The sequence below is a fragment of the Sturnus vulgaris genome, chromosome 5 (genome assembly GCF_052056855.1).
Source record: "Sturnus vulgaris isolate bStuVul1 chromosome 5, bStuVul1.hap1, whole genome shotgun sequence".
Lineage (NCBI taxonomy): Eukaryota > Metazoa > Chordata > Aves > Passeriformes > Sturnidae > Sturnus > Sturnus vulgaris.
The window spans coordinates 29,451,207-29,477,667 of record NC_142247.1 but is presented as its reverse complement, the minus strand read 5'-3'; the positions used below and the strand labels follow the sequence as shown (position 1 = coordinate 29,477,667).

The window sequence follows — 26,461 nt, the reverse complement described above, 5'->3', positions numbered from 1 at the left end:
GAATTCTCATGTTTTTACACTTCATTTAATGGCTCCTTAATAAGTAAGAGGTTACATGGCTGTATTAGCCAGTGGTTAGTGTCATTATCCTCATGTAAGTCAGGAGTGCCAGGAAAGGTACTAGTCTTTGAGACCTGCCTCATCCCATCCATTTTTCTGCACCATAACGAGTTAACTGGGCTGGGGATCTGACTTGTATTAAAATTAAATCAGGTTTGTTTTTAAAGCCGATTTCAATCTGGATGGCTTTTACCCATTCACCTAACTGAACATCAGTGAGAATATACATGCTAGCATGTGAGAGTAGGTGTGCTAGAGGAGTGGGAATGAGCAGGTGAACAAGAGAGAGACTGGAACTCCTTAGGTGCTCTGTCCAAGTGCTTGTGGAAGTGCAGTGTTGTTGTCTGCCTCTTACATCATTTATCCCACCTCAGATCTGGCTGTTGACAAACTGAACTTCAGTTTTGGCCCAGTTTGGTCAAGCATATAAGTACTAATACTGTGGTTAAATTCATGCCGCATGAAAGAACACAAAAGTGGGGAGATGATGTAGTTTATCTACTTGCTCACGTTCTTATATTAACCAAATGGCCGTAGGTGGTATTGGTGAGGATTTAATACTAAAAGTCAACACATAATCCTTCTTCACATGGACGTTTTTCTACCAGGATTGAAATCCTTCTGGCAAAACTAGTGCCCTGAAAGATGACACCAAGTATATTGTTGTCTCATGCCAATGCAGGGGACTGAGATGATGGGTGTTCTATGCAATTCTTCGAATACCAATGGTAATTCAGACAGTTTTGGACTAAAAGGTTTAAAGCGTATTGGTAAAAGTCTTTCAATAGATGTGATTATTGTCGCTGTCAAATACAGCAAGGAAAGGCTGGTTTCATAAAACAATCCATTAAATTGTGTCTTAGCATGCTATATGTGAGCAAGCACCCCTGTCTTAATACTTTTAGAATGTCTTCACAGAAATTAAATGTTCCGTTAAAGTCACTGATTTGAAGATCTTGCTAAGTTCAGGGCTGCCTATGCATCATTCATTGGCTGAACTATTTCTAAGTTCAAAATCTTGCCACCTTGCAGTCTTTTGAGCTTGTCTTTGTCTGTCCTCCTTAAGCTCTTCCTGTGATCAGTCTAATCAGAAAGTTTTTTAATTGGAGGGGGAAAAAAGGGTTACTCTGTGCTAAAAAGATAGACGGATAAAAATATCAGTGGAGTCATACTTCCTTGCTATTGTTCAGTTTTCATTTAAGGTTAAAGCAACAGAAGGAACAGAAAGTACTTGGGAACTGCTTGATCTTTTGGATCTTGGTGGGTGAGATTTAGTGGTTGAGGACAAACTACTGTCCAATATTCAGAGTTTACAAGGGAGTTCTAACCTTGCTGTTGAGTCTGGATCCTCATTGGTGACCTCAGTGAAGGAGGATATGGAAGGCATTCATTGGATGTTCACTGTTTAAGCTAATGAACTGAAAGCCTCAGACGGGCACTGAAAGCTGATCTTATCTTCCATTGAAAGTGCTAGCAACCAGAAATTGTGATCTTTACTTTGGAATATATGACACAGGAATTGAGGCTGTGAGAGCAGTTACTCACCCAGTTTTTTAAGCTGTTTGATTTATTTTCATGGAAGCTGTCCTATGAGCCAGTACTGGTAGTAACAGTATATATTAACTTACGAATACTGTTGCAGCTGTTACTATGGAGTTTATGCTCTGCAAAAAAAGGGGGATAACTGATGTCAGAAATCTGATGTTCTATGTTTGTAAATAATACGGTTTACTAATGACCTTTTTGGGTTTTTTGTTTTGTTTTTTCTTTCAGATTCAGCAATTGGAGGTGCTGCTGCTTCAAATTATGCAAATTCCACTTGGGGTCCTGGAGCCTCCTCCAACAGCGGCACCAACGCCAACCCAACTCACATCTGGGACAAGGTGATTGTAGACGGGTCTGACATGGAAGAGTGGCCTTGTATTGCCAGCAAAGATGCTGAGTCTTCTTCCGAAAACACCACCGATAACAACAGTGCCTCGAACCCTGGCTTGGAGAAGAACGCTCTGCCAGGAAGCACCACTAGTAACAAAGGAAAAGGAAGCCAGTGCCAGTCTGGAAGCGCTGGAAACGAATGTAATCTTGGGGCCTGGAAATCTGATCCCAAGGCTAAATCTGTTCAATCTTCCAACCCTGCTGCCGAGAGTAACAATGGACTGGGTAATTGGAGGAACTTGAGTGGACAAGACAGAATCAGTCCTGGTTCTGGTTTCAGCAACTTTAACCCAAATAGCAACCCATCTGCTTGGCCAGCACTGGTTCAAGAGGGCAATTCTAGGAAAGGAACTCTGGAATCTGATAGTGGTAGCTCCAATGCACAGATTAGCACAGTAGGTCAGACCTCTAGGGAACAGCAGTCAAAGATGGAAAATGCGGGTGTTAACTTTGTCTCTGGCAGAGAACAGGCTCAAATTCATAACACTGATGGACCAAAAAACGGAAACACTAACTCCTTGAACTTAAGTTCACCAAACCCTATGGAGAATAAGGGAATGCCCTTTGAAATGGGCTTGGGGAACCCTTCCAGGAGCACTGACACCCCTTCTCAAAGCACTGGAGAAAGAAAGACTGGGAGTGTTGGATCTTGGGGTACAGCTAGGGGGTCTTCTGGAACTGACACAGTCTCTGGGCAGAGCAATTCTGGAAACCATGGGAACAATGGAAAGGATAGAGAGGACTCCTGGAAAGGAGCATCTGTTCAAAAACCTAATGGGTCAAGAAGTGATTCTTGGGATAACAATAACCGGTCTACGGGTGGTGGGTCTTGGAACTTTGGCCCTCAGCATGCAAACGAAAGCAAATGGGGTGAAGGGAACAAATTAACATCTGGGGTCTCTCAGGGAGAATGGAAACAGCTGTCTGGGTCTGATGAACTGAAGATTGGAGAGTGGAGTGGTCCAAACCAACCAAATTCTAGCACTGGAGCATGGGACAATCAAAAAGGCCACCCCCTTCCTGAAAACCAAGGCAATTCCCAGGCTCCCTGTTGGGGAAGATCTTCCAGCTCTGCGGGAAGTGAGGTTGGAGGTCAAAGCACTGGAAGCAACCACAAAGCAGGAAGTAGTGACAGTCACAATTCTGGACGCCGATCATACAGGCCTACGCATCCTGATTGCCAGGCAGTCCTGCAGACTTTGCTGAGCAGGACTGACTTGGACCCCCGAGTGCTTTCAAACACCGGCTGGGGCCAGACTCAAATTAAGCAAGATACCGTATGGGATATTGAAGAGATGCCACGGCCCGAGGGGAAGTCTGATAAAGGAACTGAGGGGTGGGAGAGCTCTGCCACACAGACAAAGAACTCAGGGGGCTGGGGCGATGTACCCAGCCAAAGCAATCAAAACAAGTCTGGATGGGGTGAGCTCTCGACCCCAACGGAGTGGAAGGACCCCAAAAATACTGGAGGATGGAATGACTATAAGAACTCCAATTCTTCTAACTGGGGAGGAGGAAGGCAAGAAGAAAAATCATCTTCCTCTTGGAACGACAGCTCTAGTAAGGATCAGGGGTGGGGTGGACGGCAAACTAATCAAGGATGGTCTTCTGGAAAGAACGGTTGGGGAGAGGAAGTTGACCAAACAAAAAACAGTAACTGGGAAAGTGCAGGAAACAAGCCAGTGTCTGGTTGGGGTGAAGGTGGGCAAAATGAGATTGGAACTTGGGGTAATGGTGCAAATACAAGCTCTGCTTCAAAGGGTGGATGGGACGATTGTAAAAGAACTTCAACATGGAATGAGACGGGTCGACAGCCCAACTCCTGGAACAAGCAGCAGCAACAGCACCAGCAGCAACAGCAGGAGTCTTCTGGTTCCTGGGGTCCACCACCCCAGACTCCAAGTAATGGGCGGCCTCCAAACTCAAACTGGAACAATGGGCCACAGCCAGCTGCCCCCAAAGAGGAGGAGCCTAGTGGCTGGGAAGAACCTTCTCCACAGTCAATCAGTCGAAAAATGGATATTGATGATGGCACTTCAGCATGGGGAGATCCTAGCAGTTATAACTACAAGAATGTGAATCTGTGGGACAAGAACTCACAAGGAGGACAGGCACCACGGGAGCAGAGCCTGCCTACTCCAATGACTAGCAAATCACAAGCATCAGGTAATTGTCTTGTTCCTTTCTTCAGCAAGCTCCGATGTATGCCTTGTAACCTTAATGCCTAGGAGAGATACTTGTAGCTGCCAGTTCCTGATAGTTGTATTCTATAAAGAAAACCAAATTCTTACTTGAATATTTGGTTCTGTATTTAAACTGTCTTTAAAATTTGAATCTGTCAATCCTCTGCTTGTTGTGCTTCAGTAACTGGGATCATCTGAATACTGGTCACCTTGACAGGAAAAGAAAATGTTTATTAGGTGACAAATCTGCATATTCAATTTGAGCACTGAAGAACAGGTTGAATTACAGAATCAAAAACTTTTAAGACTGAGTCCAGCCATAAACTTAATAAGCCAAACACAGCTTAGTCCATGACTAAACCACGTTCCTCAGTGCAAAATCTTCAGGTCTTTTAAATACCTCCAGGGATGGTGACTCAACCACTTCCCTGGGCAGCCTGTTCCAGTGCTTGACAGTCCTTTTGGTGAAAAGATTTTCCTAATATCCATTTGAAACCTGCCCTAGTGCAACTTGAGGCCATTTCCTCTTGTCCTATTTCTTGTTACTTGGGAAAAGAGACTGCCCTCAGCGTGGCTATAGCCTGCTTTCACATAGTTGTGGAGAGCAGTAAGGTCTTCCCTGAGCTTTCCTTTTTCTGGACTAAATAGCATTTTTGATACTTAAAAGTATTTTTTATATTTAGTCATTAGGGAAATGGGCAGAAAATATTGTTTTTAGTCAAAAATCTTTTGCTCTGAAACATTCAGTTAACACTTGAAATTAGTACGTCTGTGACAGTTTTTTAGTCAAGTTTGGCTTTGCTTTATGATAAAGAATACTTGGACAAGTACTTTCTTCTTTGGAATAAGGACAAGAACAAGTTTCATAGCCTGGAAAGGTATTAAGAAATTACTGTTATGTAATCTTTTCCTCTGACTCAAGGATACTTTAAGGAATGCTATCTTGGTTTAATACGTACTGCAAATATGACCTTTATTCAGTCTATAAAACCCCTAAGTTAGACGCTTGTAATTAGTCACAAAAGTTCAGATAAGAGGACAGTATTAGATGTGGGGTTCACATTTAACCTGGGAGAAAAATGTTACTCATCATAGCATTCTCTTCCTTTTCATCCCTGGAGGTCAGTGCCCTCTCTAAATTTGTTGTGAATGATTGTCAATTCTGTTGCACCCACGCTACTGAGAACCAGAACAAGAAGAAGGAAGCAGTAGATTAATGACGTGGTTCTGCACTGCAGTAAACAGTTCATTGTCTAAATGGTCTGTAATGAAACCTCTTTCTCCTTTGTGCAGTCTGGAGCAAAAGCACTCCACCTGCTCCAGACAATGGTACGTCCGCCTGGGGTGAGCCAAATGAAACCAGTCCCGGGTGGGGTGAAGTAGATGATACAGGAGCATCGACTACAGGCTGGGGGAATGCACCTTCCAACGCCCCGAATGCCATGAAATCTAGTGAGTATAGGCCAGATACCAGTTTCTTTGCAATTGCCTTGGAGGTGTTTTGTGTTTGGCCTTTTGACATAGGTCACCTGCGGAGGAATTGTTATCTCTGAGGCCTAAAAACAGTGTTGAATGTTTTTATAGGATTTTGATGGATGAATATCAAGTGTTTGTAAATGACTGAAACTTTGTTTTTTAAGGTAGTAAAAAATTATTTCCTAACTAAGCAATTAAATGAGCGGCTCTGATTTGGGAAGCTCTGAAACACAGTAAGGAAATGTGTCTTTTTCTAGCTTTCTCTTTCTGACTCCTTGTTAAATGATAGGTCACTTTTTCTGATGGTATCAGGAAAAGGCATGCACAGTACTGGCAAATTTCGCTGTGGAAGCCATTGTTATCTATGGTTTGGTAATGCAACTTGGCTTTGAATGGATTTTTTAATTGTTTAAGTGAGAAAAATTCTAACTCTTAAGAACTGCACTTTGTAGTAGAACCTAAATGCCTACTGCAGTGTCTTTCAGGAATAAGATATTGAAATATTTTGAAAATTTACTTCAAAGTTAAAATTTCACTATATTAAGAGTTTTTGTGGATATTATGCTTGATGATGTAAGTTGCTTGTATAATTTTTATTTCGCTCTTTTTTAAGGAAAAAGCAACAAACAAAAGCAATGTTATTGCCAAAGTCAGTAACATTTGGATGTGAAGTTTCCTGTAGGAACTACTGATGATACACAATTGTTACTGAACTTAACTTGGTGGTGCCCACTGTAAAACTGTTTCCAGCCCAGAAGTTGCTTTTGCAACATGCAATTGTTTGAAATGAAGTGCTGTGTAGATAGTTTGCTGTTGGGTCATTCTCCCTTCATCCCACCCCAATTAAATAATTTGGCCATTTCTGAAACAAAAAATCATTGCTTGCTTAGTTATCATTTATAGCAGGCTTTTGTGGATGAGAGGCTTCCCATGCCTGCCACATACACTTGGCATTTTAGGATGCTAAGCTGATTTTTTATCTATAAAAAGATACCTAAATATGACCAAAAGAAGAACTTTTTGAAACTGATCCGTTGAAAATTCTTGATTTGATTGATTAGTGCTTAATACTATACGTGGTCACTCACTTACCATGACTGGTCTGTATGTGTGCCATAATCAAAGAACTGCAACCTACTCATGCTGTTCTGCATGTGAGCTGTCCCCAGCTCTAGAGCAAAATCTAGGGTCAGGATACAGACTAGTTGTGATCAAAAAAGGAAAAAAATCAGTTTGGAGCCAAAGAAGGAAGCATAGATCAGTATCCACCTGTTTAGGATAGATTTACATACTTCTGTCAGCATTGCATAAAAATATTCTGGTAGAAATAGGAACAAATTCAGTTTTCTGTAATATATATTTTTTTTAATCTTGAAAATTTAATTTGTGTTCTATAGCTCTTGATACCTCCTTTCTCAACAAATGCAAAAAATTAAGCTGGTGTCATACAGACATGTCATCTTTACATCACTGTCCAGGTTAATGTTCAAGAGTCCTAGAGATCTGTCAGTGCAGAAAAATAATCTGGTCATGTAGTATCATAGTGTATATTTAAGCACTGTCACCAGAAATAAATTAAAACTGCAGGGGCTACCTAGTATAACATTTCCAGATTGTGTTCTTTACTCTGCAGTCATAATACTTTAATGTAACCTTTTCTGTGTAAGTAGCCCGATTAAAGGGCCAAGAGGTAGATTTTTTGCCTATGTTTCATAAGCAGCCCTCAGTTTTAGTCCCCAATTGAACAGACTTTAAAAAGGTGTCTCAACTGAAGTATCTGAGGGTTTATTTATGATGCGTTTTAAGTTACCTCTTAAACCACCATAAAATGCTGCTGTACTTATTTTCATTATGGGCAGGGTAGAGATCCCCATGGTAGATTAGTTGGAACTCCTGGCTTTTCTTATATTCAGACTTTCTGCTATGTGTCTTAATGTCTTTATTCCTGATTTCCTCACTCAAACCCCAGACAATTAAAAAATTTGTTACTACAAAGGAGATAATGATGATGGTGGAAATCTATTTTAAAGTAGATAAATACTAAATAAATACAGGAATAAATGTGCAGAATGAAGAGTTAGACCAGGAAGAAATTTGGATAGTGGACAGAATGAGGACTTGGGCTCCTGATGGCCTGTCAGTAAAGGTTAGAATTCCAAGTTGCATGACAGTGCTAGAGAGTAACAGCAAGGAGCCAACAGGGAAAAATCTGAACTGATACAGTGAAGGAGTTGTAGCTTTCTGATGTACTTAAACAGCCCTGCTAGTAAGTCTCCTTAGTAACATTGTTAGGAATAGAGTTTGTAGTAGAGGAGGGGTTTTTTTTGTTTGGTTTGGGGTTTCTTGTTTTTGTTTTGGGGATTTTATGTTTTGTTTTCTGTTGGTTTCAGTTTTTTGGTTTTTTATTAAACTGCTTTTGATGTTGTTTGTACCAGAGGACAGTGTTAGGTCCTTGCTTTCAGATTCTACTTAGTTGTTATTCCTGAATGTTGTTTGTTTCTGTCATTTTGTGGAAGAATGTCGGACAAGGGGAGTATTTAGGTTTTGTAATGAGAGAGGAAATAACTGATAAGCCACCTGAACCAGAGTCTTCAGCACCCCTGGTTTTTTGAGTGTGCTTTGAAGGCTTTCGTTTGCACTTGGAAGTAATAGGTTGCCTTTTAAATGCGGCTGTATCTGTATAAGAGGTCCCTATTGCTATTATATCTTTAAAGGTTTGACATTTCTTTAAAATAGTTGCAAAACATGACATGCGAACATGCCACCAAATCTCTTGGGTTTTGGGGTTCGTGCACAAGTTTTTACAGCTGTTAGAGCAAGGCACATTTTTGATTTTTTTTTTTTGATTTTTTTTTTTTTTTTAAGTTCCTTTGGGATTCTGATGATTTCAGCTAATGTTGCAGTGTCACATCACCAGCTGCATGGTGTTGTAGACTGCTTTTGAGCTTGTTTTTTTTCTTTTACTAAAGGTTCTAAATCTATGCAAGATGGCTGGGGAGAGAGTGATGGGCCAGTGACAGGAACACGTCATTCCAGCTGGGAAGAGGAGGAGGAGGGAGGAGTCTGGAACACAGCAGGCTCTCAGGGAAGCAGTTCCTCCCACAACTCAACAAGCTGGGGACAAGGAGGAAAGAAAACACAAATGAAGGTAAAATGCTTGAATGATTCATTACTACTGGGTAGTCTGAAAACAGTCTGACTGATACGTTAGAGCATTATGTAGTTATTTTTTAAGAAGGTTTTGCAGAGTTACAGAAAGGTGCCTCTGAAACAGCGTAAAAAAATGTGAGGTTTTTGGATTTGCGTTAATATATTACACCTGTTATGACTAATAAATCTTCCAGTAGGTGTCAAATTCTTCTGGTTTGTAAGCTGCACAGCCATTACTAAATGAAAATAAGTATCCCAAGGCTATTTCTCTTCTCCTGCTGACACATCTTCCTGTTAGGCTGCTCCTGTTGTTCTTGCATAGCCTACTGAAGTTTGGATTCTACAGTACCTTTGGCACATGAACTTCTTATTTCTAACAACTGGATTTATGTCTGACTTATGTTGTTTGTTGTTGTCATTTGGCCTCAAACAGGAGCTTGGCTGTAGTCCTGAGTAAATTTCTTTCTAAGGTTTGTTTGCATTGAAGTTTTTTAGTACAGTACAACTTGTTACAGTATGAATATTAGAAGGACTATGCTGTGTCTGCTTCTCATGAAGTAGGTAGGGCAGATTCAAAAGGCAGGGCAGACCAGTTTCCTAAGATGTGGAAATACTATTGTGATATGGTAGGGAGTTGTACAATTCCTGTTTTGCAGAAATTCTTCTCAGGGACTTTTTTCTCATTTAGACCTTTTTTATTTTAACCACCAAAACAACTGAAAATTTTTTCACTGTTGAACTGTGTTAGTATTGCTTTCGATGATCTGTAAATTACACTAAGGCTAAAGAGAGACCCTGGTCAGCATAATGCCTGTGCAAGAGACATTATGCTAAAGGGAAGAAAGGCAGGGAAGAAATCTTCCTCTGTATGCACTGGAATAAAGAATGTATTAAACTGTAGCAGAGGAAAAAAAAGCAATGTTCACAAAGCTTTCCAGATTACAGAATGAAACTGAAGGTGTGACAAACATTCTACATGACAATGTTCAAACAGTTTGGAATACCTTAACAATGAGCAATTGTACAAGGGACACTATTTAGTAAATGCTTCCAAATAGGTGAATACTTAAGGTAATTTTTTCAGGAGATTAATTTCTCTGATACCAGAATTTTCATTTTAAACATCCACATCTCAAGAGTAATGGAGAATTTAAGGAATCAAGAAGTATCTTAAAAATATTTTTGTCTTCTTTTTTTCAGTGCGCATTAAAAGGAGGAAATAGTGATTCGTGGATGAATCCTTTATCCAAACAGTTTTCAAATATGGGCTTGCTAGTAAGTAAATTCTTTTTAAAAGAAAGTCCAACTTTGTGAAAAAAGCTGTAAGTTTTAAATAAGTTAAAAGATCAACTGTTTCACAGTTACTTATCTCCATCTGCTATGCTGGAATGTTCATTATAATGTCTATAATAGCTGGCTCAGAATGAGTTCTCAGAAAAAATCTAATCTACTTCGTAATAGTAGTAAAAGTAATGCTACTTTTCCCAAATCTACTTGGATTCCTCAAGTTACTTTATGATAGCTCCTGCTCTGAGGTTGCAGTTTCCTTGCAAGTAATAGATTTTGGAGGAGGATGTGTGTTTTCGTACTTTGTTTGGTTTTGGGGCGTGGGGATTGTTGGTTTTTGATGTGGGGTGTTTTTTGTTGCTTTGTGTTTGGGTTTTTTTAAATTTTATTTTCATAACACGCTGTTTAGAGCACTCAAGATAGAGGCTCCTGCCTGTAGTGTGAGACATCTTGATAAATCCAAGGTATTCATTCTGAGTCTCAGCCACCTATCAGAAAATGAGATTTACAGCTCTGTGTCTGTCTTGGCTGAATTTATGTTTGAAGTACAGCAGGGTTTTTTTAGGAAAAAAGGGCTCATTATGAATCCATAAGTTAAGATTGTTTGGTAAAGTGAATAGATAAAATCACATCACTGAGGAAAAACCCAGAGCTGTAGGGAGGTATTTCAAAAATAATTATATGTAGGGTTTTTTTAGGCATTTCTAACAACTTGTAAAATATTTTGCAGAATATTGTGCCAGTTGTCATCCTGTGAAGCAGGAATACTATGTAATGCTGGCTAGCAGAAGATAACAATACAAATTTTGTGTGAGAAGTCCAAGGCTGCACAAGCTGACACTGTCATGCTCAGGATTAGTTTGCAATATCTTTTGACTCCCGAGCTCTAATTCAGCTTGCTAGGTAGTAGATGCTTCTGAAAGCTGTGGGAACATGCTATCCCAGACTGCCAACTGAGGAATCCCATGGCAGCACATTTCAAGATTTGATGGCATGACAGGTCGTGAGGATGAGCTATCGTTTTGGCCACTGTTTTCAGTGTTTTGTCACTCGACCACTGGAACAAGAGGCCAGAGGTTCATTTATAGAGTGGCTCTGTGTCCATCTTTCTCTGTTGCTGCATTTGTGTGTCTGGTTTCATATGGGTAAACTTGCCACACACAGCGTTAGGGGGATTGAGGCAAGGTGTGTCCAGGGTGGATATCAGAAACCCTTGTGTTCAGTTTTCATTAGCACAAGAATGTTCTTCCTGCATTCCACCTTTCTGAAATATTTCTCAGCATTGAATAGAAGTTAGAACTGAATTGTGTTTTTTTTTTTCCTCCCCCAGAGTCAAACTGACGACATTCCAGGCAGTAAGATGGACTTGTCTGTAGGTGCGTATATTTTAATTTCAATGCATTTGAAAAGTGAGATCACGTGTAGTATTTTTATGAGGATGACATGCTGTACTCTGGAAGGCTTTGATCCTTAGTTTTAGCACTCCTTATAATATAAGGGTAGAGTAAAAAGCATCCTCTGTCTTGTCTGTAAGCTTTGACTCTTGCTGTGCAAGATTGGGATGTATACATGTACAGAGCAGAGCTATAACTTGGGACAGAGACATCTTTTAGGACTGTTTTAATCTTTTAAGTTTTTATTCATTGTTACTGTTTCAAGAAAGTAAAAATCTTTTTCATTTGGTGGAAGAGTACTGTTTTTCCTCCTCCCAGTAGGACATCCCATTTACTGCAGCTTCCTGTAGTTCCATGCCTCAGGCTATTAAAAATTACTTATCAGTAGAACTAGATTTGCACCACAACTGCTAGACAGCTTAAGCATCATGGGCTGTGTGGTACCAAAAGTAGACCTGTGGCAGTCAAGACTTACTTGCATCTAATACCAGGTCTGGATTTGGTATTCTAATACAATCCAAGCAGATGCAGTGTCTCTCAGCTTAGAATCCATTGCATTCTTAACTTTCTGTCGCACTTCATAGCGATTCAGTTGTTCATGTTTCCCAAAATTGCTGTCTTCTTCTGAAGTAGGTAAGGATCTCAGTAAGAGATGATAAAAACGTTTATTTATATGGCATAATACAGTTGTGTGAAAGGTAACAATTTTTTGATCTCTCCAGCTTGGCCTCACAGATCCTCTCTAGAATTCAGGCTCTGATTTTATTATGCTTCTCTAAAGAAGAGAAGATGACTGGAGATCAGTCATCTTCATGAGTGTTCAGTTCTCACCTGCCTTCAGATGCTGCTGGTAATAGACAGATTTAAGCATGTGCAAATGAAGAGGATGGTAGCCTGGATTATGTTGATTATAGCTCTCTTAGTTCTTTGTAGAATCCTTTGGAACTTTCAAGGACCCTAAGGCCATGAGAGCTTCTGAGGAGGTGACTGCTGGTCAGAATATCCTGTGAAAGGGTGCAGAAAGGCTGAATCTCTTATCTGATATGTTGCACTTACTTTAGTGTGGCATCCCTTGATCTTAGATAGAGCCATTTATTATGGCTTGCATTCTGTTTCAAAGACTGAGAATGCAACAGATCTTTGTAGACTTTTCTGTTACTTCTGTATTTAGCAGTTTTGCACTTGTTGCTGCTTGTTGTGACATTTGTTCGTGGAAAGCTACATGTTTTGCCCAGCCCGGGTCAACTTCTAAACTTTAAAAGTTGGACTTACTTATGAGGTAGTCTTGTTCTTTAACTGGTGTTCACTCAAGATTACATCATGCCATGTTCTTCTGACAGATAACTGCCAGCATGATGTTTTCCTAGTTTATGGATAAATGTGTGCTTGGAGACCACATACGTCAAAGAAAACTTTGGCTTTGGTATGCTTGGAGCACTTTGGCTCTGATCGTCATGCACTGTCAGTAACTCTTACTACATTGGTCTCAGTCTTCTTGTTTGAAGAGTTATTTCAAGTGCTAGAGTAATACTTTTATGTACTGACAAAGACAGAAAAGAGATGGATCAATAACATATCTGAGTCAGATGTGCTTCTATCAAATCTCTTTAATGGATAGCTTGTCTACTTTGAAAATAGGATATAACTTAACCATTGAAATATCTCCTATAAATTCTGAGATACAAAGTTTGCTAGTCAAGTAGCTTGTCAGAAACACTTAATATTTTTTATTTTCTTTTTCTGTCTTTTACAATCACCTTTGTCTGTTTTTTAATGTACTAGTTAAAACCTCTGCAGATCAAAGAATTCTCAAATCACCTCCAAATACTGAGAAGTTATTTCAAAATTTCTATTTACTCAAATATAATTCATGCAGCTGGCTATTGTAAATATGTTACAAAGCTATAACTTATGTTATAGCGTTCGGATGAAACACCTCAATATCTAAGTGCTTGTGCTTGCTCAACGCTTGGATGATGTAAATTTACAGTAAAGGTATAAAATCAGTATATTTAAAACATTACTGTAGTCAAGCAGAAAATGTTCCAAATGGTTTTCTCCATTTGGGTTTCCCCACTGGGTGTATGTATTTTCACCATGTTGAGTCTCTTGTTGGCGAATGTTTTGAGTAACTTTCCTCAGTAGCAGTTTGTGTCTCCTACCTCCCAGTGCAGGATTGTATTATAATTTTGTTTGGAACTCGGATTTCTTTTTCTTTAAGCTCTGTGCATGTGGTGGGGGAGATGTATTTAATAGAAGTTTATTCCCACACTAGGGAGTGAACTTCATCTGTTTGTTTTTGCATTTTTCGCAGTGTTTTTCCCAACTCTTTAATAGTGGGAAAAATCCAAGAACTGATAGGGTCTTTTTTATTAAGATGGTTTAACGTGTAACCTGTTCTAAGTTTCTGCATGTAGAGAATTCGGGGCTTCATATTTATTCATACACTAGTGTTTTTGCCTACTCTAGAGGGTGATTCAAAGTCACATTTTGACAATTGTCTGGTACTGTATGAGGTAAAGCTATTCTTTAGCCCTCTGCATTATTTATAGCTTTAGTTGACAAGTTCAAAAGACAAGACTCACATGACACCTTTCAAGGTTGCATTAGGATTTTCTGTGAATGGGATAAAGGAATGCAATCATCTCTCTTAGTGAAGCCTTGTTTGTACTGAAGTTTAAGCAGCTGCCTCAGCACTAAGTGGCATGCAAATCTGTGATTCAAGCCTTCTGAGGTGCTCTTTTAACGCTCTGTGTATTTTACAAGGCATCATTCAGTAATGTCTGAGGAGTTGATTGGATCATCAGGATAACCAGAGAGACAGAAGGGTGTTTCTGTGGCTTAGTCATCTTGTGTTGGCATTGACCCAGTTTCATTTCAGACAGTGATGCAACTATGCCTGGCTTTCAGTTTCTTTTCAAGCAACTAATGGCCAGGGCTTCCTGTGTGGAATTGAAGCTCATGAGCCTTTTAGTAGCACATTGCTGGCATTGTGTGCAGTGGTTTGATGTAGGTATTGACAGCACTGAGCTGTGGGCGACACTTTGTGACTGCTTTTGCAGAGCCAGTTGTAGCTTTCAGGATATGTTAAGAAAGAGATCAGAGAGCCACGCTCTCATCCAGGTCAGTATGATTCCAGTTACAAGCTAAGATAGGTAAGTTATTTGTCAACTGTTTCCTGATAAATGATATTAAAGGCATCTGAGAGGATGAAGCTGGATCAGCTTTGAAAGCTGTACGGTAAGAAAAACCCATGCAATTAGTGGTCAGTTTCATAGCTTCTTGGCAGTAGAATAGCTGTGAATATCAATAGATTGGGATTGGACATTAAGAAGAGATGCTGGATTTGAGAAGTTTTTTCAAGGAGGCTGTCTTGAAAGTGTTAAAGTGATAAGCTGTCTGCTCTGATAAAGGTTTAGTGTTTTGTCAGTGGTAGGGTAGGTTATCACCAACTTCTTTTGGAAAAGTCACAGATTTTCTTCTTAATTGTGCTGACATGTTTTTAAAACGGTTCTTGGAAAGACCATCTGTGCTACTAACTAAACAGTATTCTTTAAAATACCAGTAAAACTTATTTCTATTACATCTGTATTTTAAAATGAAGATGTTTTCCATCTACTTCAACATAGCAATATGCATCTGATAGCTTAAAGGTGCCACGTATGACCCAAAAAATGCTTACTTGGCAACAGTTCAGTGTGTAAGGTAGAAAACTTCTTCCAGTCAGTTCTTCAGCTGTTGATAAAGCTTTTAGAAAAAGTCCGTGTCTTGTTCACTGTGTATGTTTCAGTTTGGTCTTCTGTTATTGACATCTCATACCTCCACCAGGTTACTGACTAAACAATAAAGAGACTTAGGGGGTGTTTGAGGAATGTGTTACTGGTTGTGTTATCGTGTACAGGCTGAGAGAGATTGCTTGTCTGTCTGAAGTTACAATATACCAGTTGATGTCTTGTGTTTAAGACTTAAGTTCATGTGACTGTAGGAGAATTTTGACAAAATTGTGTGCATGTGACCAAATTTTTGAAAAGGATCTCAAAGAATTTCTCAGCAAAGGCTAATCAGAATATATGGAGAAATTTAATAGTAGTCTTTCTACATACTCAGTCTTAAAAAATAACAGTTCAGGTTTTGGGAGACATAGAGAACTAAGTATTAATTAACATAATTAGATTAAAAGTGTATGTTTATATCTGTACATAAATTGTGAGAAATATTTCACATTGAACTCTATAAAGTAAATTGCCATGTTCAGTGTTAAATGGAACTTCCTACATTCATTTTTCAACGCTTTTAATACCAACTGTAGCTATGCGCCATTATAAGACAGACATAATTTATACCCTGATCTTAGAGATTATTTCTTTGGCTCTGAACCTGCTGTCATAAAACATGGTAGTGATTATTTGCACTAATTTCTTCTTGTTTTGCAGGTGGTCTCCCAGATAAGAAGTTTGAGGTAGATAAACGAGCCGTGAATCTCGGGGATTTTAATGACATTATGAGAAAGGATCGATCTGGGTTCCGTCCACCTAATTCCAAAGACATGGGAACCACAGATAGTGGGCCTTATTTTGAGAAGGTGAGAGAAATATCTTTAGATAAATTAATGTCAACCTCTGTGTTCAAGATCCCAGTTTTTATCCTAGTTCTCCTCAGGTGCTAAAAAATGAATAACCTTGAATGAGCTCAGTAGTAAAAGGTGTGGGGGGTAGTTCTATTGGTAGAATGAATGTGTGTATGAAACAAGTGTCAGGTGTGCATAGACAAACTAAATTGGGGAGAGCGAGGCTTTTTATTCTAGGTTAGACTGTTTTTGATGTAGACAGAAATTCCTTTCTCTTTTCTTGAAAGGGAAAAGTACCAGTAGCAATGAAATTCATTATAGGTTTCATCATGATGATTCTTTTGGCTACTACAGTTATCTACTGTTAAAAAAAAAAAAAAAGGTTGCGATCTAAGTAAATAAAAGTAAAAGTAATCACAGTCTTCTGAATTTTTTCTTATTTCGTGTCTGGCATTTATTAGAAACACCCTTTCTAAATTCCACAACCCCTTATGCTGTATGTCCATGTACTGTAAGCTTCTGTATGACATCTGTTTCTCTGTGACATCTGTTGTATGTTATGGTAGTGTTTCTTTCATATTCTTGCCTATTTTAAACAGAAGCTTTCACTGTTATTATCAAATATTAATTGCTTCACATTATGAATTGGAGAGTGTCCAGTAGATTCAGAATGCTCTAGGGCTGTTTTGGTTTTTGGGTTTTTTTTTTTAAGATACAGTTTATCACATGTAAAATATAAAACAAATTTGGTTTAAAAATTCTGAAGGCGTGTTAACTGTCTAGGAATTTTTTAACTCCTCCATTTTGATAGAACAAGCCAAAAAGCAGTTTTGTCAACTCCCTCTGGTGGCATAATTAATAAATACCATGAGCAAAGCTAATGCGTTTCCTAACAAATTATGCTGGTAGGTGTGTGCTAACATTAGGAATTCATTCAAGATTTGTTTGCTTCTGTAGTGGTAATAGTAATAGCCACTATCAGAAACTAATTTCATGGAAGTTCAAAATGTATTTTTAAAAAGAAAACTTAAGATTATCTCCTTGGACCAAAATCTTAATTGTCAAATGATTGTTTGAATCAGAAGTTTTGTCCATGTAACTGCTATTACAAATTAACTTTGCTTCTTCCTAGTCACTCACCGTCCCTCTTTCTCTCCTCTTGCATTCTGTTGCTTCACTAACCAACTCCTGCTGTTGGCTAACTGCTGCTTCAGCTGACTTTGCCTTTCTCCAATCAAGATGGGTGCCTTGGGGATGAGGCTCCCTGCTCTCCCTTCTCCCCTTCTCCCAGCTACAAGCTGTCTCCCTCTGGTTCCACACTATCCAACGTCGGCCTTGGGGCAATCGGCTCAGGGCTCAGTCCCCAAAACTTCGCTGCTAGACAAGTAAGCAGGCCGCCTTATAAGATGCATTATTATAAGGCTGCAACCTGGGCTTAATCCTGGTTAGTTGGTTGCTTGCATTTGTTCTTCTGCTGAGTAGATTGAAATTGTTACTGGAAATTTCAGCTGTCTCAGGCCATTGAGAATTAGTCCACTTTGGTTCCTAGCATGAGAACATGCTGTCTGGTTTTGTCGGCCTCTTCCTAAATCACAGTGCAGCAGCAGGTAGATGTGTTTTTCAGAAGTCGTGAACTTAGTGGTACCCTTTATTTTAATTGCTGGCTTAAAACTCAGAGGCTGTTGATTTGCCTCATCAAACCCAACACTGAATTTTTTCAGACTCCACTCAAAGACCTTGTATTTAGAAATGTGCCTGTAAAAAGTTGCAGTGAGTTAGCATTGTGTCTGTTCCCTTCTCCCTTCTTTAAATCAATCAAGGATTGATTTAGTAACCTTTAAAAATTCTTGAAGTAGCAATATTTTTGTGTACAGGGAAATGGTGGGGAAGGAGTTAAGAGATTAACTGCAGTTTGGATGAATTTCTGGCAATTATGTTTTGCATTATTCTAGAAGAAAATATTTTAGGAATAGTAGGAAATGAAAGAATAATACCTAATTATTGCAGCTGGTCTAGCTTATGTAGTCATATGCCTAACATGATGGTGTTTCTTTGTGTTGTCTTTCTGTTTCTATGTGACACAGTGTTGAACATCAGATTAAGTCCAAAATTTGCAGACATGTTGTTGATCTCAGTGTGCAGAACTCTGTAGAGTTATCGAGAAGGCTGAAAGTGTAACTGCAGTTTCAAGGCCTCTCAAAAATTTCAATGTATAGTTGACTCCAGCCAGCTCTTTCTAGAATAAAACCTCTTGTTTTTTGAGGATTTTTTTTCTGTCTTTTTGCATGCTTAGGAATTGCTTCTGAAAAATAAGATAAGTGTAGGAAGATGTAGGTGAATGAGGCAATCCATAGTGCTGCCAGTGTAGAAGCAGGAGGAGAGACTTGTGTTTGAGCAAAAGGATAGCAGAGGATACACAGTATTAATGGTAGGAGTATTATGCACAGTATTATAATAGGGCTTATGAAATCCTGGTGTGTAAGGGAAGGAAAAGTTTTAGTGAAGGCTTGCACAATCTCAGTTTGGAAGAATGATGGACTTACATTGGGTGCAGCAGTGCTGGCATGGACAGGCAGAATGGGGAATGATGGCTAAGGAGAGGAAAATACATTTTTTTAAAACCCCAGGTATCTGCGGATCACAGACATCCTGATAGACACAGTAGGAGATGGGGAATTCTAAGGGTCTTGAAACTGAAAAGAAATTCATGGCACATAAGGATGCTTTGGAGTATGAACTTCAGCTTTTAAAAGCAAGAGAGTGCAGCTGTCTTAGTTTAGGAGACTGTTGATAACATTTCTTGTCACTTTTTTCGAAAAATGGTACCAAAAAAAGTCTGCTCAAGAGGCTGAAATTGTGAAACATAATCACAAATTTTCTTTGGTCTTTTTCATGCATTACGGTGTATTGCAGAAGTTGCTTATAAATCAGTAAATATTTCTCATTAAAAATCTCTAACAGCAAGTATTCATGTGTTAAAAAATAAATCACTGAAAGAAAAAACCACAATTCTTATTCTCACTTGTAAATTTTCTTCAAATTCAGTGGGAGAAAAGGGAAAGGAAAATATCCAAATCCAGAATGTTTAAGTTTTCCTGGCAAAGGAAAATTTTTAATACTATTTTAGAATATAAATTTCAGTTAATGAAAGGCCTGCAGAGGAAATAATAGCCTTGTGAGTGATACCTTAGCAGCCTACTCAGGAAAAGTACCAAGGGGGACCAGAATTCTTGTTGACACAGTCTTGCCATACTTTTAAGCCAACGGAATGGAGTTTTTAGTTTGTTGTTTGTACTCCAAGTTTCTATTTCCCAATACATAAAGTGCAAAATATTAAAACATTTGATTTGTCATGTTTTGAAGTAAGTAGATAAGCATGACCCTTCAGTGTTAGAGGAGAAACTACCTGCATCTTAAAAATGTAGTACAGTGGTTTTAACCCAGGTAAAATATTACTGATTTTAGCCAAACATCTGTAATTTTAAGGGAAGTGTGTTTAAGTCAGTAACTTGGCTCATTGTTACTGATACGTAGTTACTAGCATAGAAATCCATTATCCTGCAAGATTCATCTTCTCACTACTGCTTTAATTTTATAGGGTGGCAATCATGGTTTGTTTGGAAACAGCACAGCACAATCGAGAGGCATGCACACACCAGTGCAGCCACTAAATCCTTCCCCCAATATCCGGGCGCAAGTGCCTCCCCAATTCCTTTCTCCCCAGGTAAGGAATTTATAGCAACTGATTACTTGTGAAAGTAGAGCTACAGCCTTCAGAGCACATCATTGAGGTTACTTATACACCTATCTTAGTCTCAACTTGATGTTAAGGAATGGAAAAGTTAAATAAGATAAAACCATTAAAATTCATAGTTAAAGTACTTAAAACTCAGTGCAGAAGCATTAGCATTCTATCTTATTCCAAGACAGTTGATGCTAAATGCTCGCTACCAGTATTTTTAAACCTCATAAATGGATTTGGAAATCCTGTATTTTATATAGGCTTTTGCAAAGTATTTTAAAAAGAACAAATAAACGTGAAAGCTTAAAGTGTTCCTGAAGTGTGACAGGTTGCTTAATTTTTTAAAGTAGTCTTGTCCTGTGCTTCCTGTCCCTCCCAAAAGAGAGGTTTGATGACAGAGCTGTGTGTTACATTTACATTGCAGAGCTCAGTCTTAAGACCTCAGGGTCTCCAAATGGGCAAGTTTACCTTTTGCTTTGGACTTGGTGAACAATTCAAGAGATTCTCTTGAATTGTACTTGTGTAACTCTCCAATAACGCAGGGAGAAATGGGGGGATTCTTCTCCACCTACTCCTGTCTTTTACTATATCTTACTCAATGTACAAAGAGATTAACTCTTCCTGTGAGGCACTGTTTCTTTGCTCCAGTGACTGCCTGAATGCCTTTCTTTTCCCTTGTCAAACAGTAGTTTTTAATGTGATAATGCAGTACTGTGATTACTGATCTAGCTGCATCTATATCAGCATTTAAATTTAGTGCTGTCTCTAGCACCTGACTGGTTGGGGGAGGAACCTTTGTGTGTGTCTTTGCATCTGCACATGTAATACTGTATACTGTCAATCGAGTGAGGTATTCACTCTGCCCAGGTTATAGATCATGCATGTTTAAATGTGATGTGTTAATAAATCTGTAATGTCTTTCTCAGAACACCATTGAAGGTTGGTGTCATATTTCCTCCTTTATAGAAATACTAGTAATTCATCTTTTCCTCATAACAGTGTGTTCAGGATATGTAACTGATTTCCATGCAGGTTTCGGCCTCCATGCTCAAACAGTTTCCCAACAGTGGCTTGAATCCTGGTCTTTTCAATATGGGCCCCCAGCTTTCTCCACAACAGATTGCCATGCTGAGCCAGCTTCCACAGATTCCCCAGTTTCAATTAGTAAGTACCTAGTAATCTTGTGAGACAAGACTGCAAGTTGTCTGCTGAGTTTTCTTTTTTTACTTACCCTAATTCTGTTCTGTTCTACTAATATTATTTTGTACAAGTCTTCTCACTTTCCTATATGGGGTAGTAAAGTCCTGCTAGAAGGCAGCAGATAAACCAAATTATTATTGTGGATTACAGTGGGTTAGTAATGATTCTAAACTATGTTTTTTATATAGAAAGCAGTTGTTTGATTTTCAGTGAAGTTTTCTTCAGACTTGTAGTCATAGTGATAGTAATAAAGCAGGTACAAGTAATTCTGTTACACGATGTTAAATTAAAAACATTTAACATTTAAGTGAAGGATGTGGTATTGTTCTAATGTATTCATTGTCATTTTATTTGAGTGAGTGGAATGAGAGTTTACCTAGGTTCTGAGCAAAGCGTTTGCTAGTGAATAGCTCCTGGCAATTATATTTTGCTTGATGAGCTCTGTATTTTCACTCTTCCCACCCCCACTTATCTTGTAGGCTTGTCAGCTCCTCCTTCAGCAGCAGCAGCAGCAACAGCTGTTACAGAGCCAGAGAAAGTTATCTCAAGCTGTGCGACAACAGCAGGAGCAACAGGTGTGTGACACTGTTTTTGTCAATCATATGAAGTAGGAAGAGTGCTGGGGAAATGCAGTCTGCAGTAGAGATGGTGCTGGCTTCAGTAACATCATCTACTCTCTTCACAGTACACTTTATGGAGAGCAGGGTCTTTTGGATCTCTTCTAATTCACTGTTTCTTTGTTTACTGGAATGTGTTACAGTATAGCATAGATGAAGCGTTTTATTTTCTTTCATTTGCAGATTGCTCGTATGGTGAGTGCCCTCCAGCAGCAGCAGCAGAGGCAGCCTGGCATGAAGCATTCACCATCCCACCCTGTTGGGCCTAAGCCGCATTTAGACAGCATGGTACCCAATCCTTTGAATGTGGGTCTCTCAGATTTACAGACCAAAGGGCAGATACCTGGATACGGTTCAGGTGGTAAGTGCTCTATGGAAGGAGGTTTGGTGCATTGCCTGTAGCTTCCCTATTATTAATATGGTAATTGTGTTTTAGTCACTTATGTCTGGGTCCAGAAATGAGTAATTCATGTATAAGCATTAGAGCAAAGGTTATGGCAAGTGTCAACTTTGAATCAAATTGCATTATTTTTCATTACACGAGAAGAACGCAAACCTAAGAAGAAAGTGCATCGTGGCATACTGACCTAACATGCTTATTTAGAAGATGCCCCTTGAACATACCCTTTGCTGGTTTTGATTTTTTTTTCCCACCTTTTTCTTATGATTACAATGACTCCCTGTTAAAAGATGCTTTAAAAAAAAAAACAACAGAAGATGACAATGGAGTTTTGTTTGTTTGTTTCACAGGCTTTGGCTCAAGTGGCATGGATTATGGCATGGTGGGAGGGAAAGAGGCTGGAACAGAATCCCGCTTTAAGCAGTGGACTATGATGGAAGGGCTGCCCTCTGTGGCTTCACAAGATGCCAATATGCACAAAAATGGTGAGAAGGGGAGCTTTGGGAATGCCCTCATAGGATCATCTTGCCAGAGGTGAAATAGTTCAGATGAAACTGTCTTGCCTCGCCAGTATGCACCTTAAATATTTTTTGTGTTAATATATCGTACTCCTGAAGATCTCAACCTTTCCGTAGTGTAAATGTATGTTTTTAATGCTGCAGGTGCAATAGTGCCCCCTGGAAAGGCTCGTGGAGGATCGCCCTACAACCAGTTTGACATAATCCAGGGCGACCCACTCAGCAGCCATGCAGGCCCTGCTGGTGATAGTTGGTTACCTGCCAAATCTCCACCAACAAACAAGATCGGAAGTAAATCCAGCAATGCCAGCTGGCCTCCAGGTATTACATAAGGGCAGGGGTTGTGTCCTTGCTTCAGGATAGATGAGCTGAACCTTTCATACTTAAATAATCATTGCAAAGAAAATATTTGTGTGGCTTGGCCTGTCTTGGTTTTGAATTTTCTTCCAGATTAAAGTAGAACATAAATGTTAAATTTCCAGTAAAAAATGCTGGGTTAAATATGAACTAACTGCTGGATTGCCTCAGTAGTGTTTGGTTTTTGTTAGGTGAACTCCTGTTTTCTGTGGTTTTGTGACTTTGCATTTACAGAAGTTTTCATAAAAACATCTGTTCTTAGAATACACAGCACCATCTCCCTTTGTACTGATTCCTTATTTGTGCTGCGTTAGGCTGACACAGTGTAAAAATTATTGATAGTGTCGAATCAGAAAGAGATATGAAATAGGGTTATTTTTGGGATGGTGGGAACACCACACTGTTGTGGTTCACCTTTGTTCATGCCACATAAAAGGTAGAAGAGTGTTGCAATGTTGTGGCTTGTGGCAAGAAGTCTCTTGCTTTTGGGATGACAGGCTGGTGCTGGTTTTTTAAGTTTTCTGGCTTCTCTGGCAGAATTTTTTGTTTCTGCTAGAAAACTCTCTAGGAAAAGTTACATACGTATTTGAATGCACACATAATTTTCTATATAAAACATTCATTTAAACAGAGTGGTGTCCTTGAAGTTGCACTGATTAATCACTAATGCTCTTCAGCAAATAGTGAATGCTTTGATTTTTCTCTTGTCTGGAAGACATTTGCCTTCCAGGAAAACATTACTAACTGCAAACCCTCTGCTGTGTATCCCCTCAAGCACAAAAAAGTAGAAGTCCAGGTACATCTCTTGGGTAAAGCACAGTAACACAGACCTTGCATCAGAAAGCCTAGGAATCTATGTGACAGATACAACTGCAAGAAACCTAGAAAATGTAGTTGAAGATTTTTGAGGGAAGCCCTCAGTGTCTAACTCCAACAAGAAAACATCTTCTGATGAGCTAACAGAGCTAAAGAATTAGTTATCTCAAAAACATCTGCACATCCACTAATTTTCATACTGCTCACTGCATTCTGTACAGATATATTTGTGTTACACTTCTGTCAACCTGGTTGTTAAGTATGGAGCTTTTTGGAGTGAAGTTGCTGTTCATAATGCCAAAAATTCCTGAAATGTAATCTTTTACTACATCTCTCTCACAGACTCATTGTTGCTGAACTTGTTTCCTCAGTCACCATTCCCTGTATTACATTGAGAAACACAGTACGGCTCGGAGTGTTGTTACAAGACACACATGAGAGTCACCTCTGCCATGTTTCCAAGTTTTGGAGCACTCACTGGCTTTGGCAACGTTCTTGGTGCCAAAAGTGTTATGGAAGTGAGAAGCTGGATAGCTGCTCTTTGCCCCTTGTTGATCTTAGAGCTTCCCTAATGATATCTGTAGTCCCTTTGCCAGTGTTAAGTAAAATTTTTTTGTTGCTGACTGCCTCACCACTGTGAGAGGTTAAGTGAAGTTCACAAATTCTGAACATAAAATTTTACTGAGATTGTCAGTACCATCCTTCATGTCTGTGTGAGTAGGCCAGGACTGTGATTGCAGCCCTCATGTAACAGATGCTAGGTTTTGGCAGGTGGCATTTATTCAGTTATTGCTGTATTGCTGTTCCACTCTTAATGAGATCCCTAGTCTGCTGGGACAATAACCATCAGCCACTTGAGCTGCCTCATAGTCTAACTTAGGGGACTTCATTGACAAGGAAAACTAAAATCAAGATCTATCTTACCAACACAACACCCCGATGAAGAATGAAGACCTAAAATGACTTTACACTCTAGGGCTTTCTCTACAAGCTTGTAGATGAGGTCCACTGTTAGGTCCTGACATGGAGATAGAATTCTTCCTCCCTGTCTTGGAAAAAAAGTTAACATTTTGTCAACAGAAATGGATTTACAAGAGAAAACCTCTTGAAATAGGTGCATTTTTCCTTTGAATTAAAACAGTGGTCACTCAGCATTCACCCTGACTCCACCTTTCACATTTTCCTCCTAAATGCCATCTGCTGCAGAAATTCTGCCATTCAAGAGAGCAGTATTGTTCAGCACAAAGATAAATGAAGTGGTACCCAATCAAACTGATATCACAGCTGGAGGTGAGAGCAAGTTTTGCTGCATTGGTGAGAACTATGTAGTTTGGTTATGTTGCACAGACTTGCATAATATAAGTTAATATTTAGACTGTAATTTTCCCATTCAAGATAAGTCATACTTCAGCCAAACTGGCCTGGATGTGTCTGTCATGGTTTTCACAGTAATCTTCCGTTTGAACTTTTTGAGAGGACCTCTCAAATGTCAGTAGAGAAATGCATTTCATGTCTTCTTTACTGCCTAGAAATAAAAGAGCATGTCTATAGACAAGAGTTGGTGAATGTGCATGATAATAACTGTCAGCCCCAAAGGAGAGTTTGGAAATTTGTCAGTGTGCTGAAGTTCAAGGAAGTGCTTTTCCAGACCAGCGTTACATTGATGAGGGAATGTGTTTGTAAATAATACCCCTGATCTTTGGATCCTTGTTTGTATATTCATTAACCTTTTGATTAGAGCCTTCTGTTCACTTAATTTTCAGTCTCACCAATTTTCAGAATCTTTGCGGATAGAAGACTTGGACTTCCTTGTTTGTATGTTTTTTTCCTTAAAACAAGTTCTAATTTCCAGGTTCTCACCTTTGTTCATAGATTCTTTGTCTCAGAACAGAGAAAATATTTTGTGTAGACTCAAGAGCTCTGTTGCTTCTTCCTTAACAAAAGAGGGGTCCTGCTTGTCAGGGGATGGCAGTATTTTGGTCGTAGTTGAGCAGAGTCCTTCCATGATGCAGTGCTGATTGCTCAGTGTTCAAGTGTTGATACCTGGATTATTTTGTTGCGTTACTAAAGACTGGGAGATGTAGCTGATGCTTATAAAATCATGAAGGCAGTGAACAAGATAAATGCAGAATTGTTATTCTGTTATCCTTAAATGCTAGAATTAAAAGGTTATAAATTTTAAATAGATGTGAGCTTTTTTCCCCATCAGGAGTGGTGAGCTTTTGTGTTGCACTGCTTGCACAGCTTCTTGAGGTGGTACTAGCCAGTTGAAACAGTGATTGGATAAAATGATGCAGAAAGAGTTTCACAAGCTGGTGCCAGCAGATAGTGGGTATTTCTGCCATCTAAGTTAGGACAGCCATGGATATTGGGAGAGTGTGAGGCCAGTAGTCCACAGGTAGTGGCCAGGTTTGTGTTCTGTCCCTTACTGGTATTTCCTCTACTGCTGTTGGACATAGACCATAGTACTGGCCCCATGGGGCATTTCTTTTGTCTTCTCTCAGATTCTCCCCGTGCATTATCACAGTCTAATACTGCCCTATTGCTGTGGCAATAGTTTGAACCAGTAATATCATGTTTTCTTCTGTATTTGTGAAAGTCATTGGATTGACTATAATTCTTCATTACAAAGGTGACTGAAATGAACCCTTCCCTGCCAGATTGAGCCTACATTGCCTCATTCTAGAGAGTGCATCTTGGATCTCACTTGTAATAATGGATCTTTAATTGCACTCTAACATTCTGTTATTAATTATTTC

General features: G+C 39.2%; 1 protein-coding gene across 9 annotated transcripts in view; it reads left to right on the top strand.

Moving 5' to 3' along the window:
• Positions 1-26,461, top strand: part of TNRC6B (trinucleotide repeat containing adaptor 6B) — a 134,410-nt gene that overhangs the window by 87,242 nt on the left and 20,707 nt on the right. For 5 of the 9 annotated variants that reach the window (XM_088165266.1, XM_088165263.1, XM_088165265.1 and 2 more), the window contains 13 exons: positions 1,834-4,161; positions 5,472-5,630; positions 8,624-8,802; positions 10,005-10,079; positions 11,422-11,467; positions 15,919-16,067; positions 17,267-17,437; positions 19,651-19,776; positions 20,827-20,958; positions 21,474-21,569; positions 21,795-21,972; positions 22,362-22,496; positions 22,674-22,850. In XM_088165266.1, coding sequence (XP_088021392.1) covers positions 1,834-4,161; positions 5,472-5,630; positions 8,624-8,802; positions 10,005-10,079; positions 11,422-11,467; positions 15,919-16,067; positions 17,267-17,437; positions 19,651-19,776; positions 20,827-20,958; positions 21,474-21,569; positions 21,795-21,972; positions 22,362-22,496; positions 22,674-22,850 — 3,951 coding nt within the window. The remainder of the gene's footprint in view (positions 1-1,833; positions 4,162-5,471; positions 5,631-8,623; positions 8,803-10,004; positions 10,080-11,421; positions 11,468-15,918; positions 16,068-17,266; positions 17,438-19,650; positions 19,777-20,826; positions 20,959-21,473; positions 21,570-21,794; positions 21,973-22,361; positions 22,497-22,673; positions 22,851-26,461) is intronic. The other 4 variants (XM_088165269.1, XM_014882574.2, XM_088165271.1 and 1 more) reach the window with 4 other exon arrangements.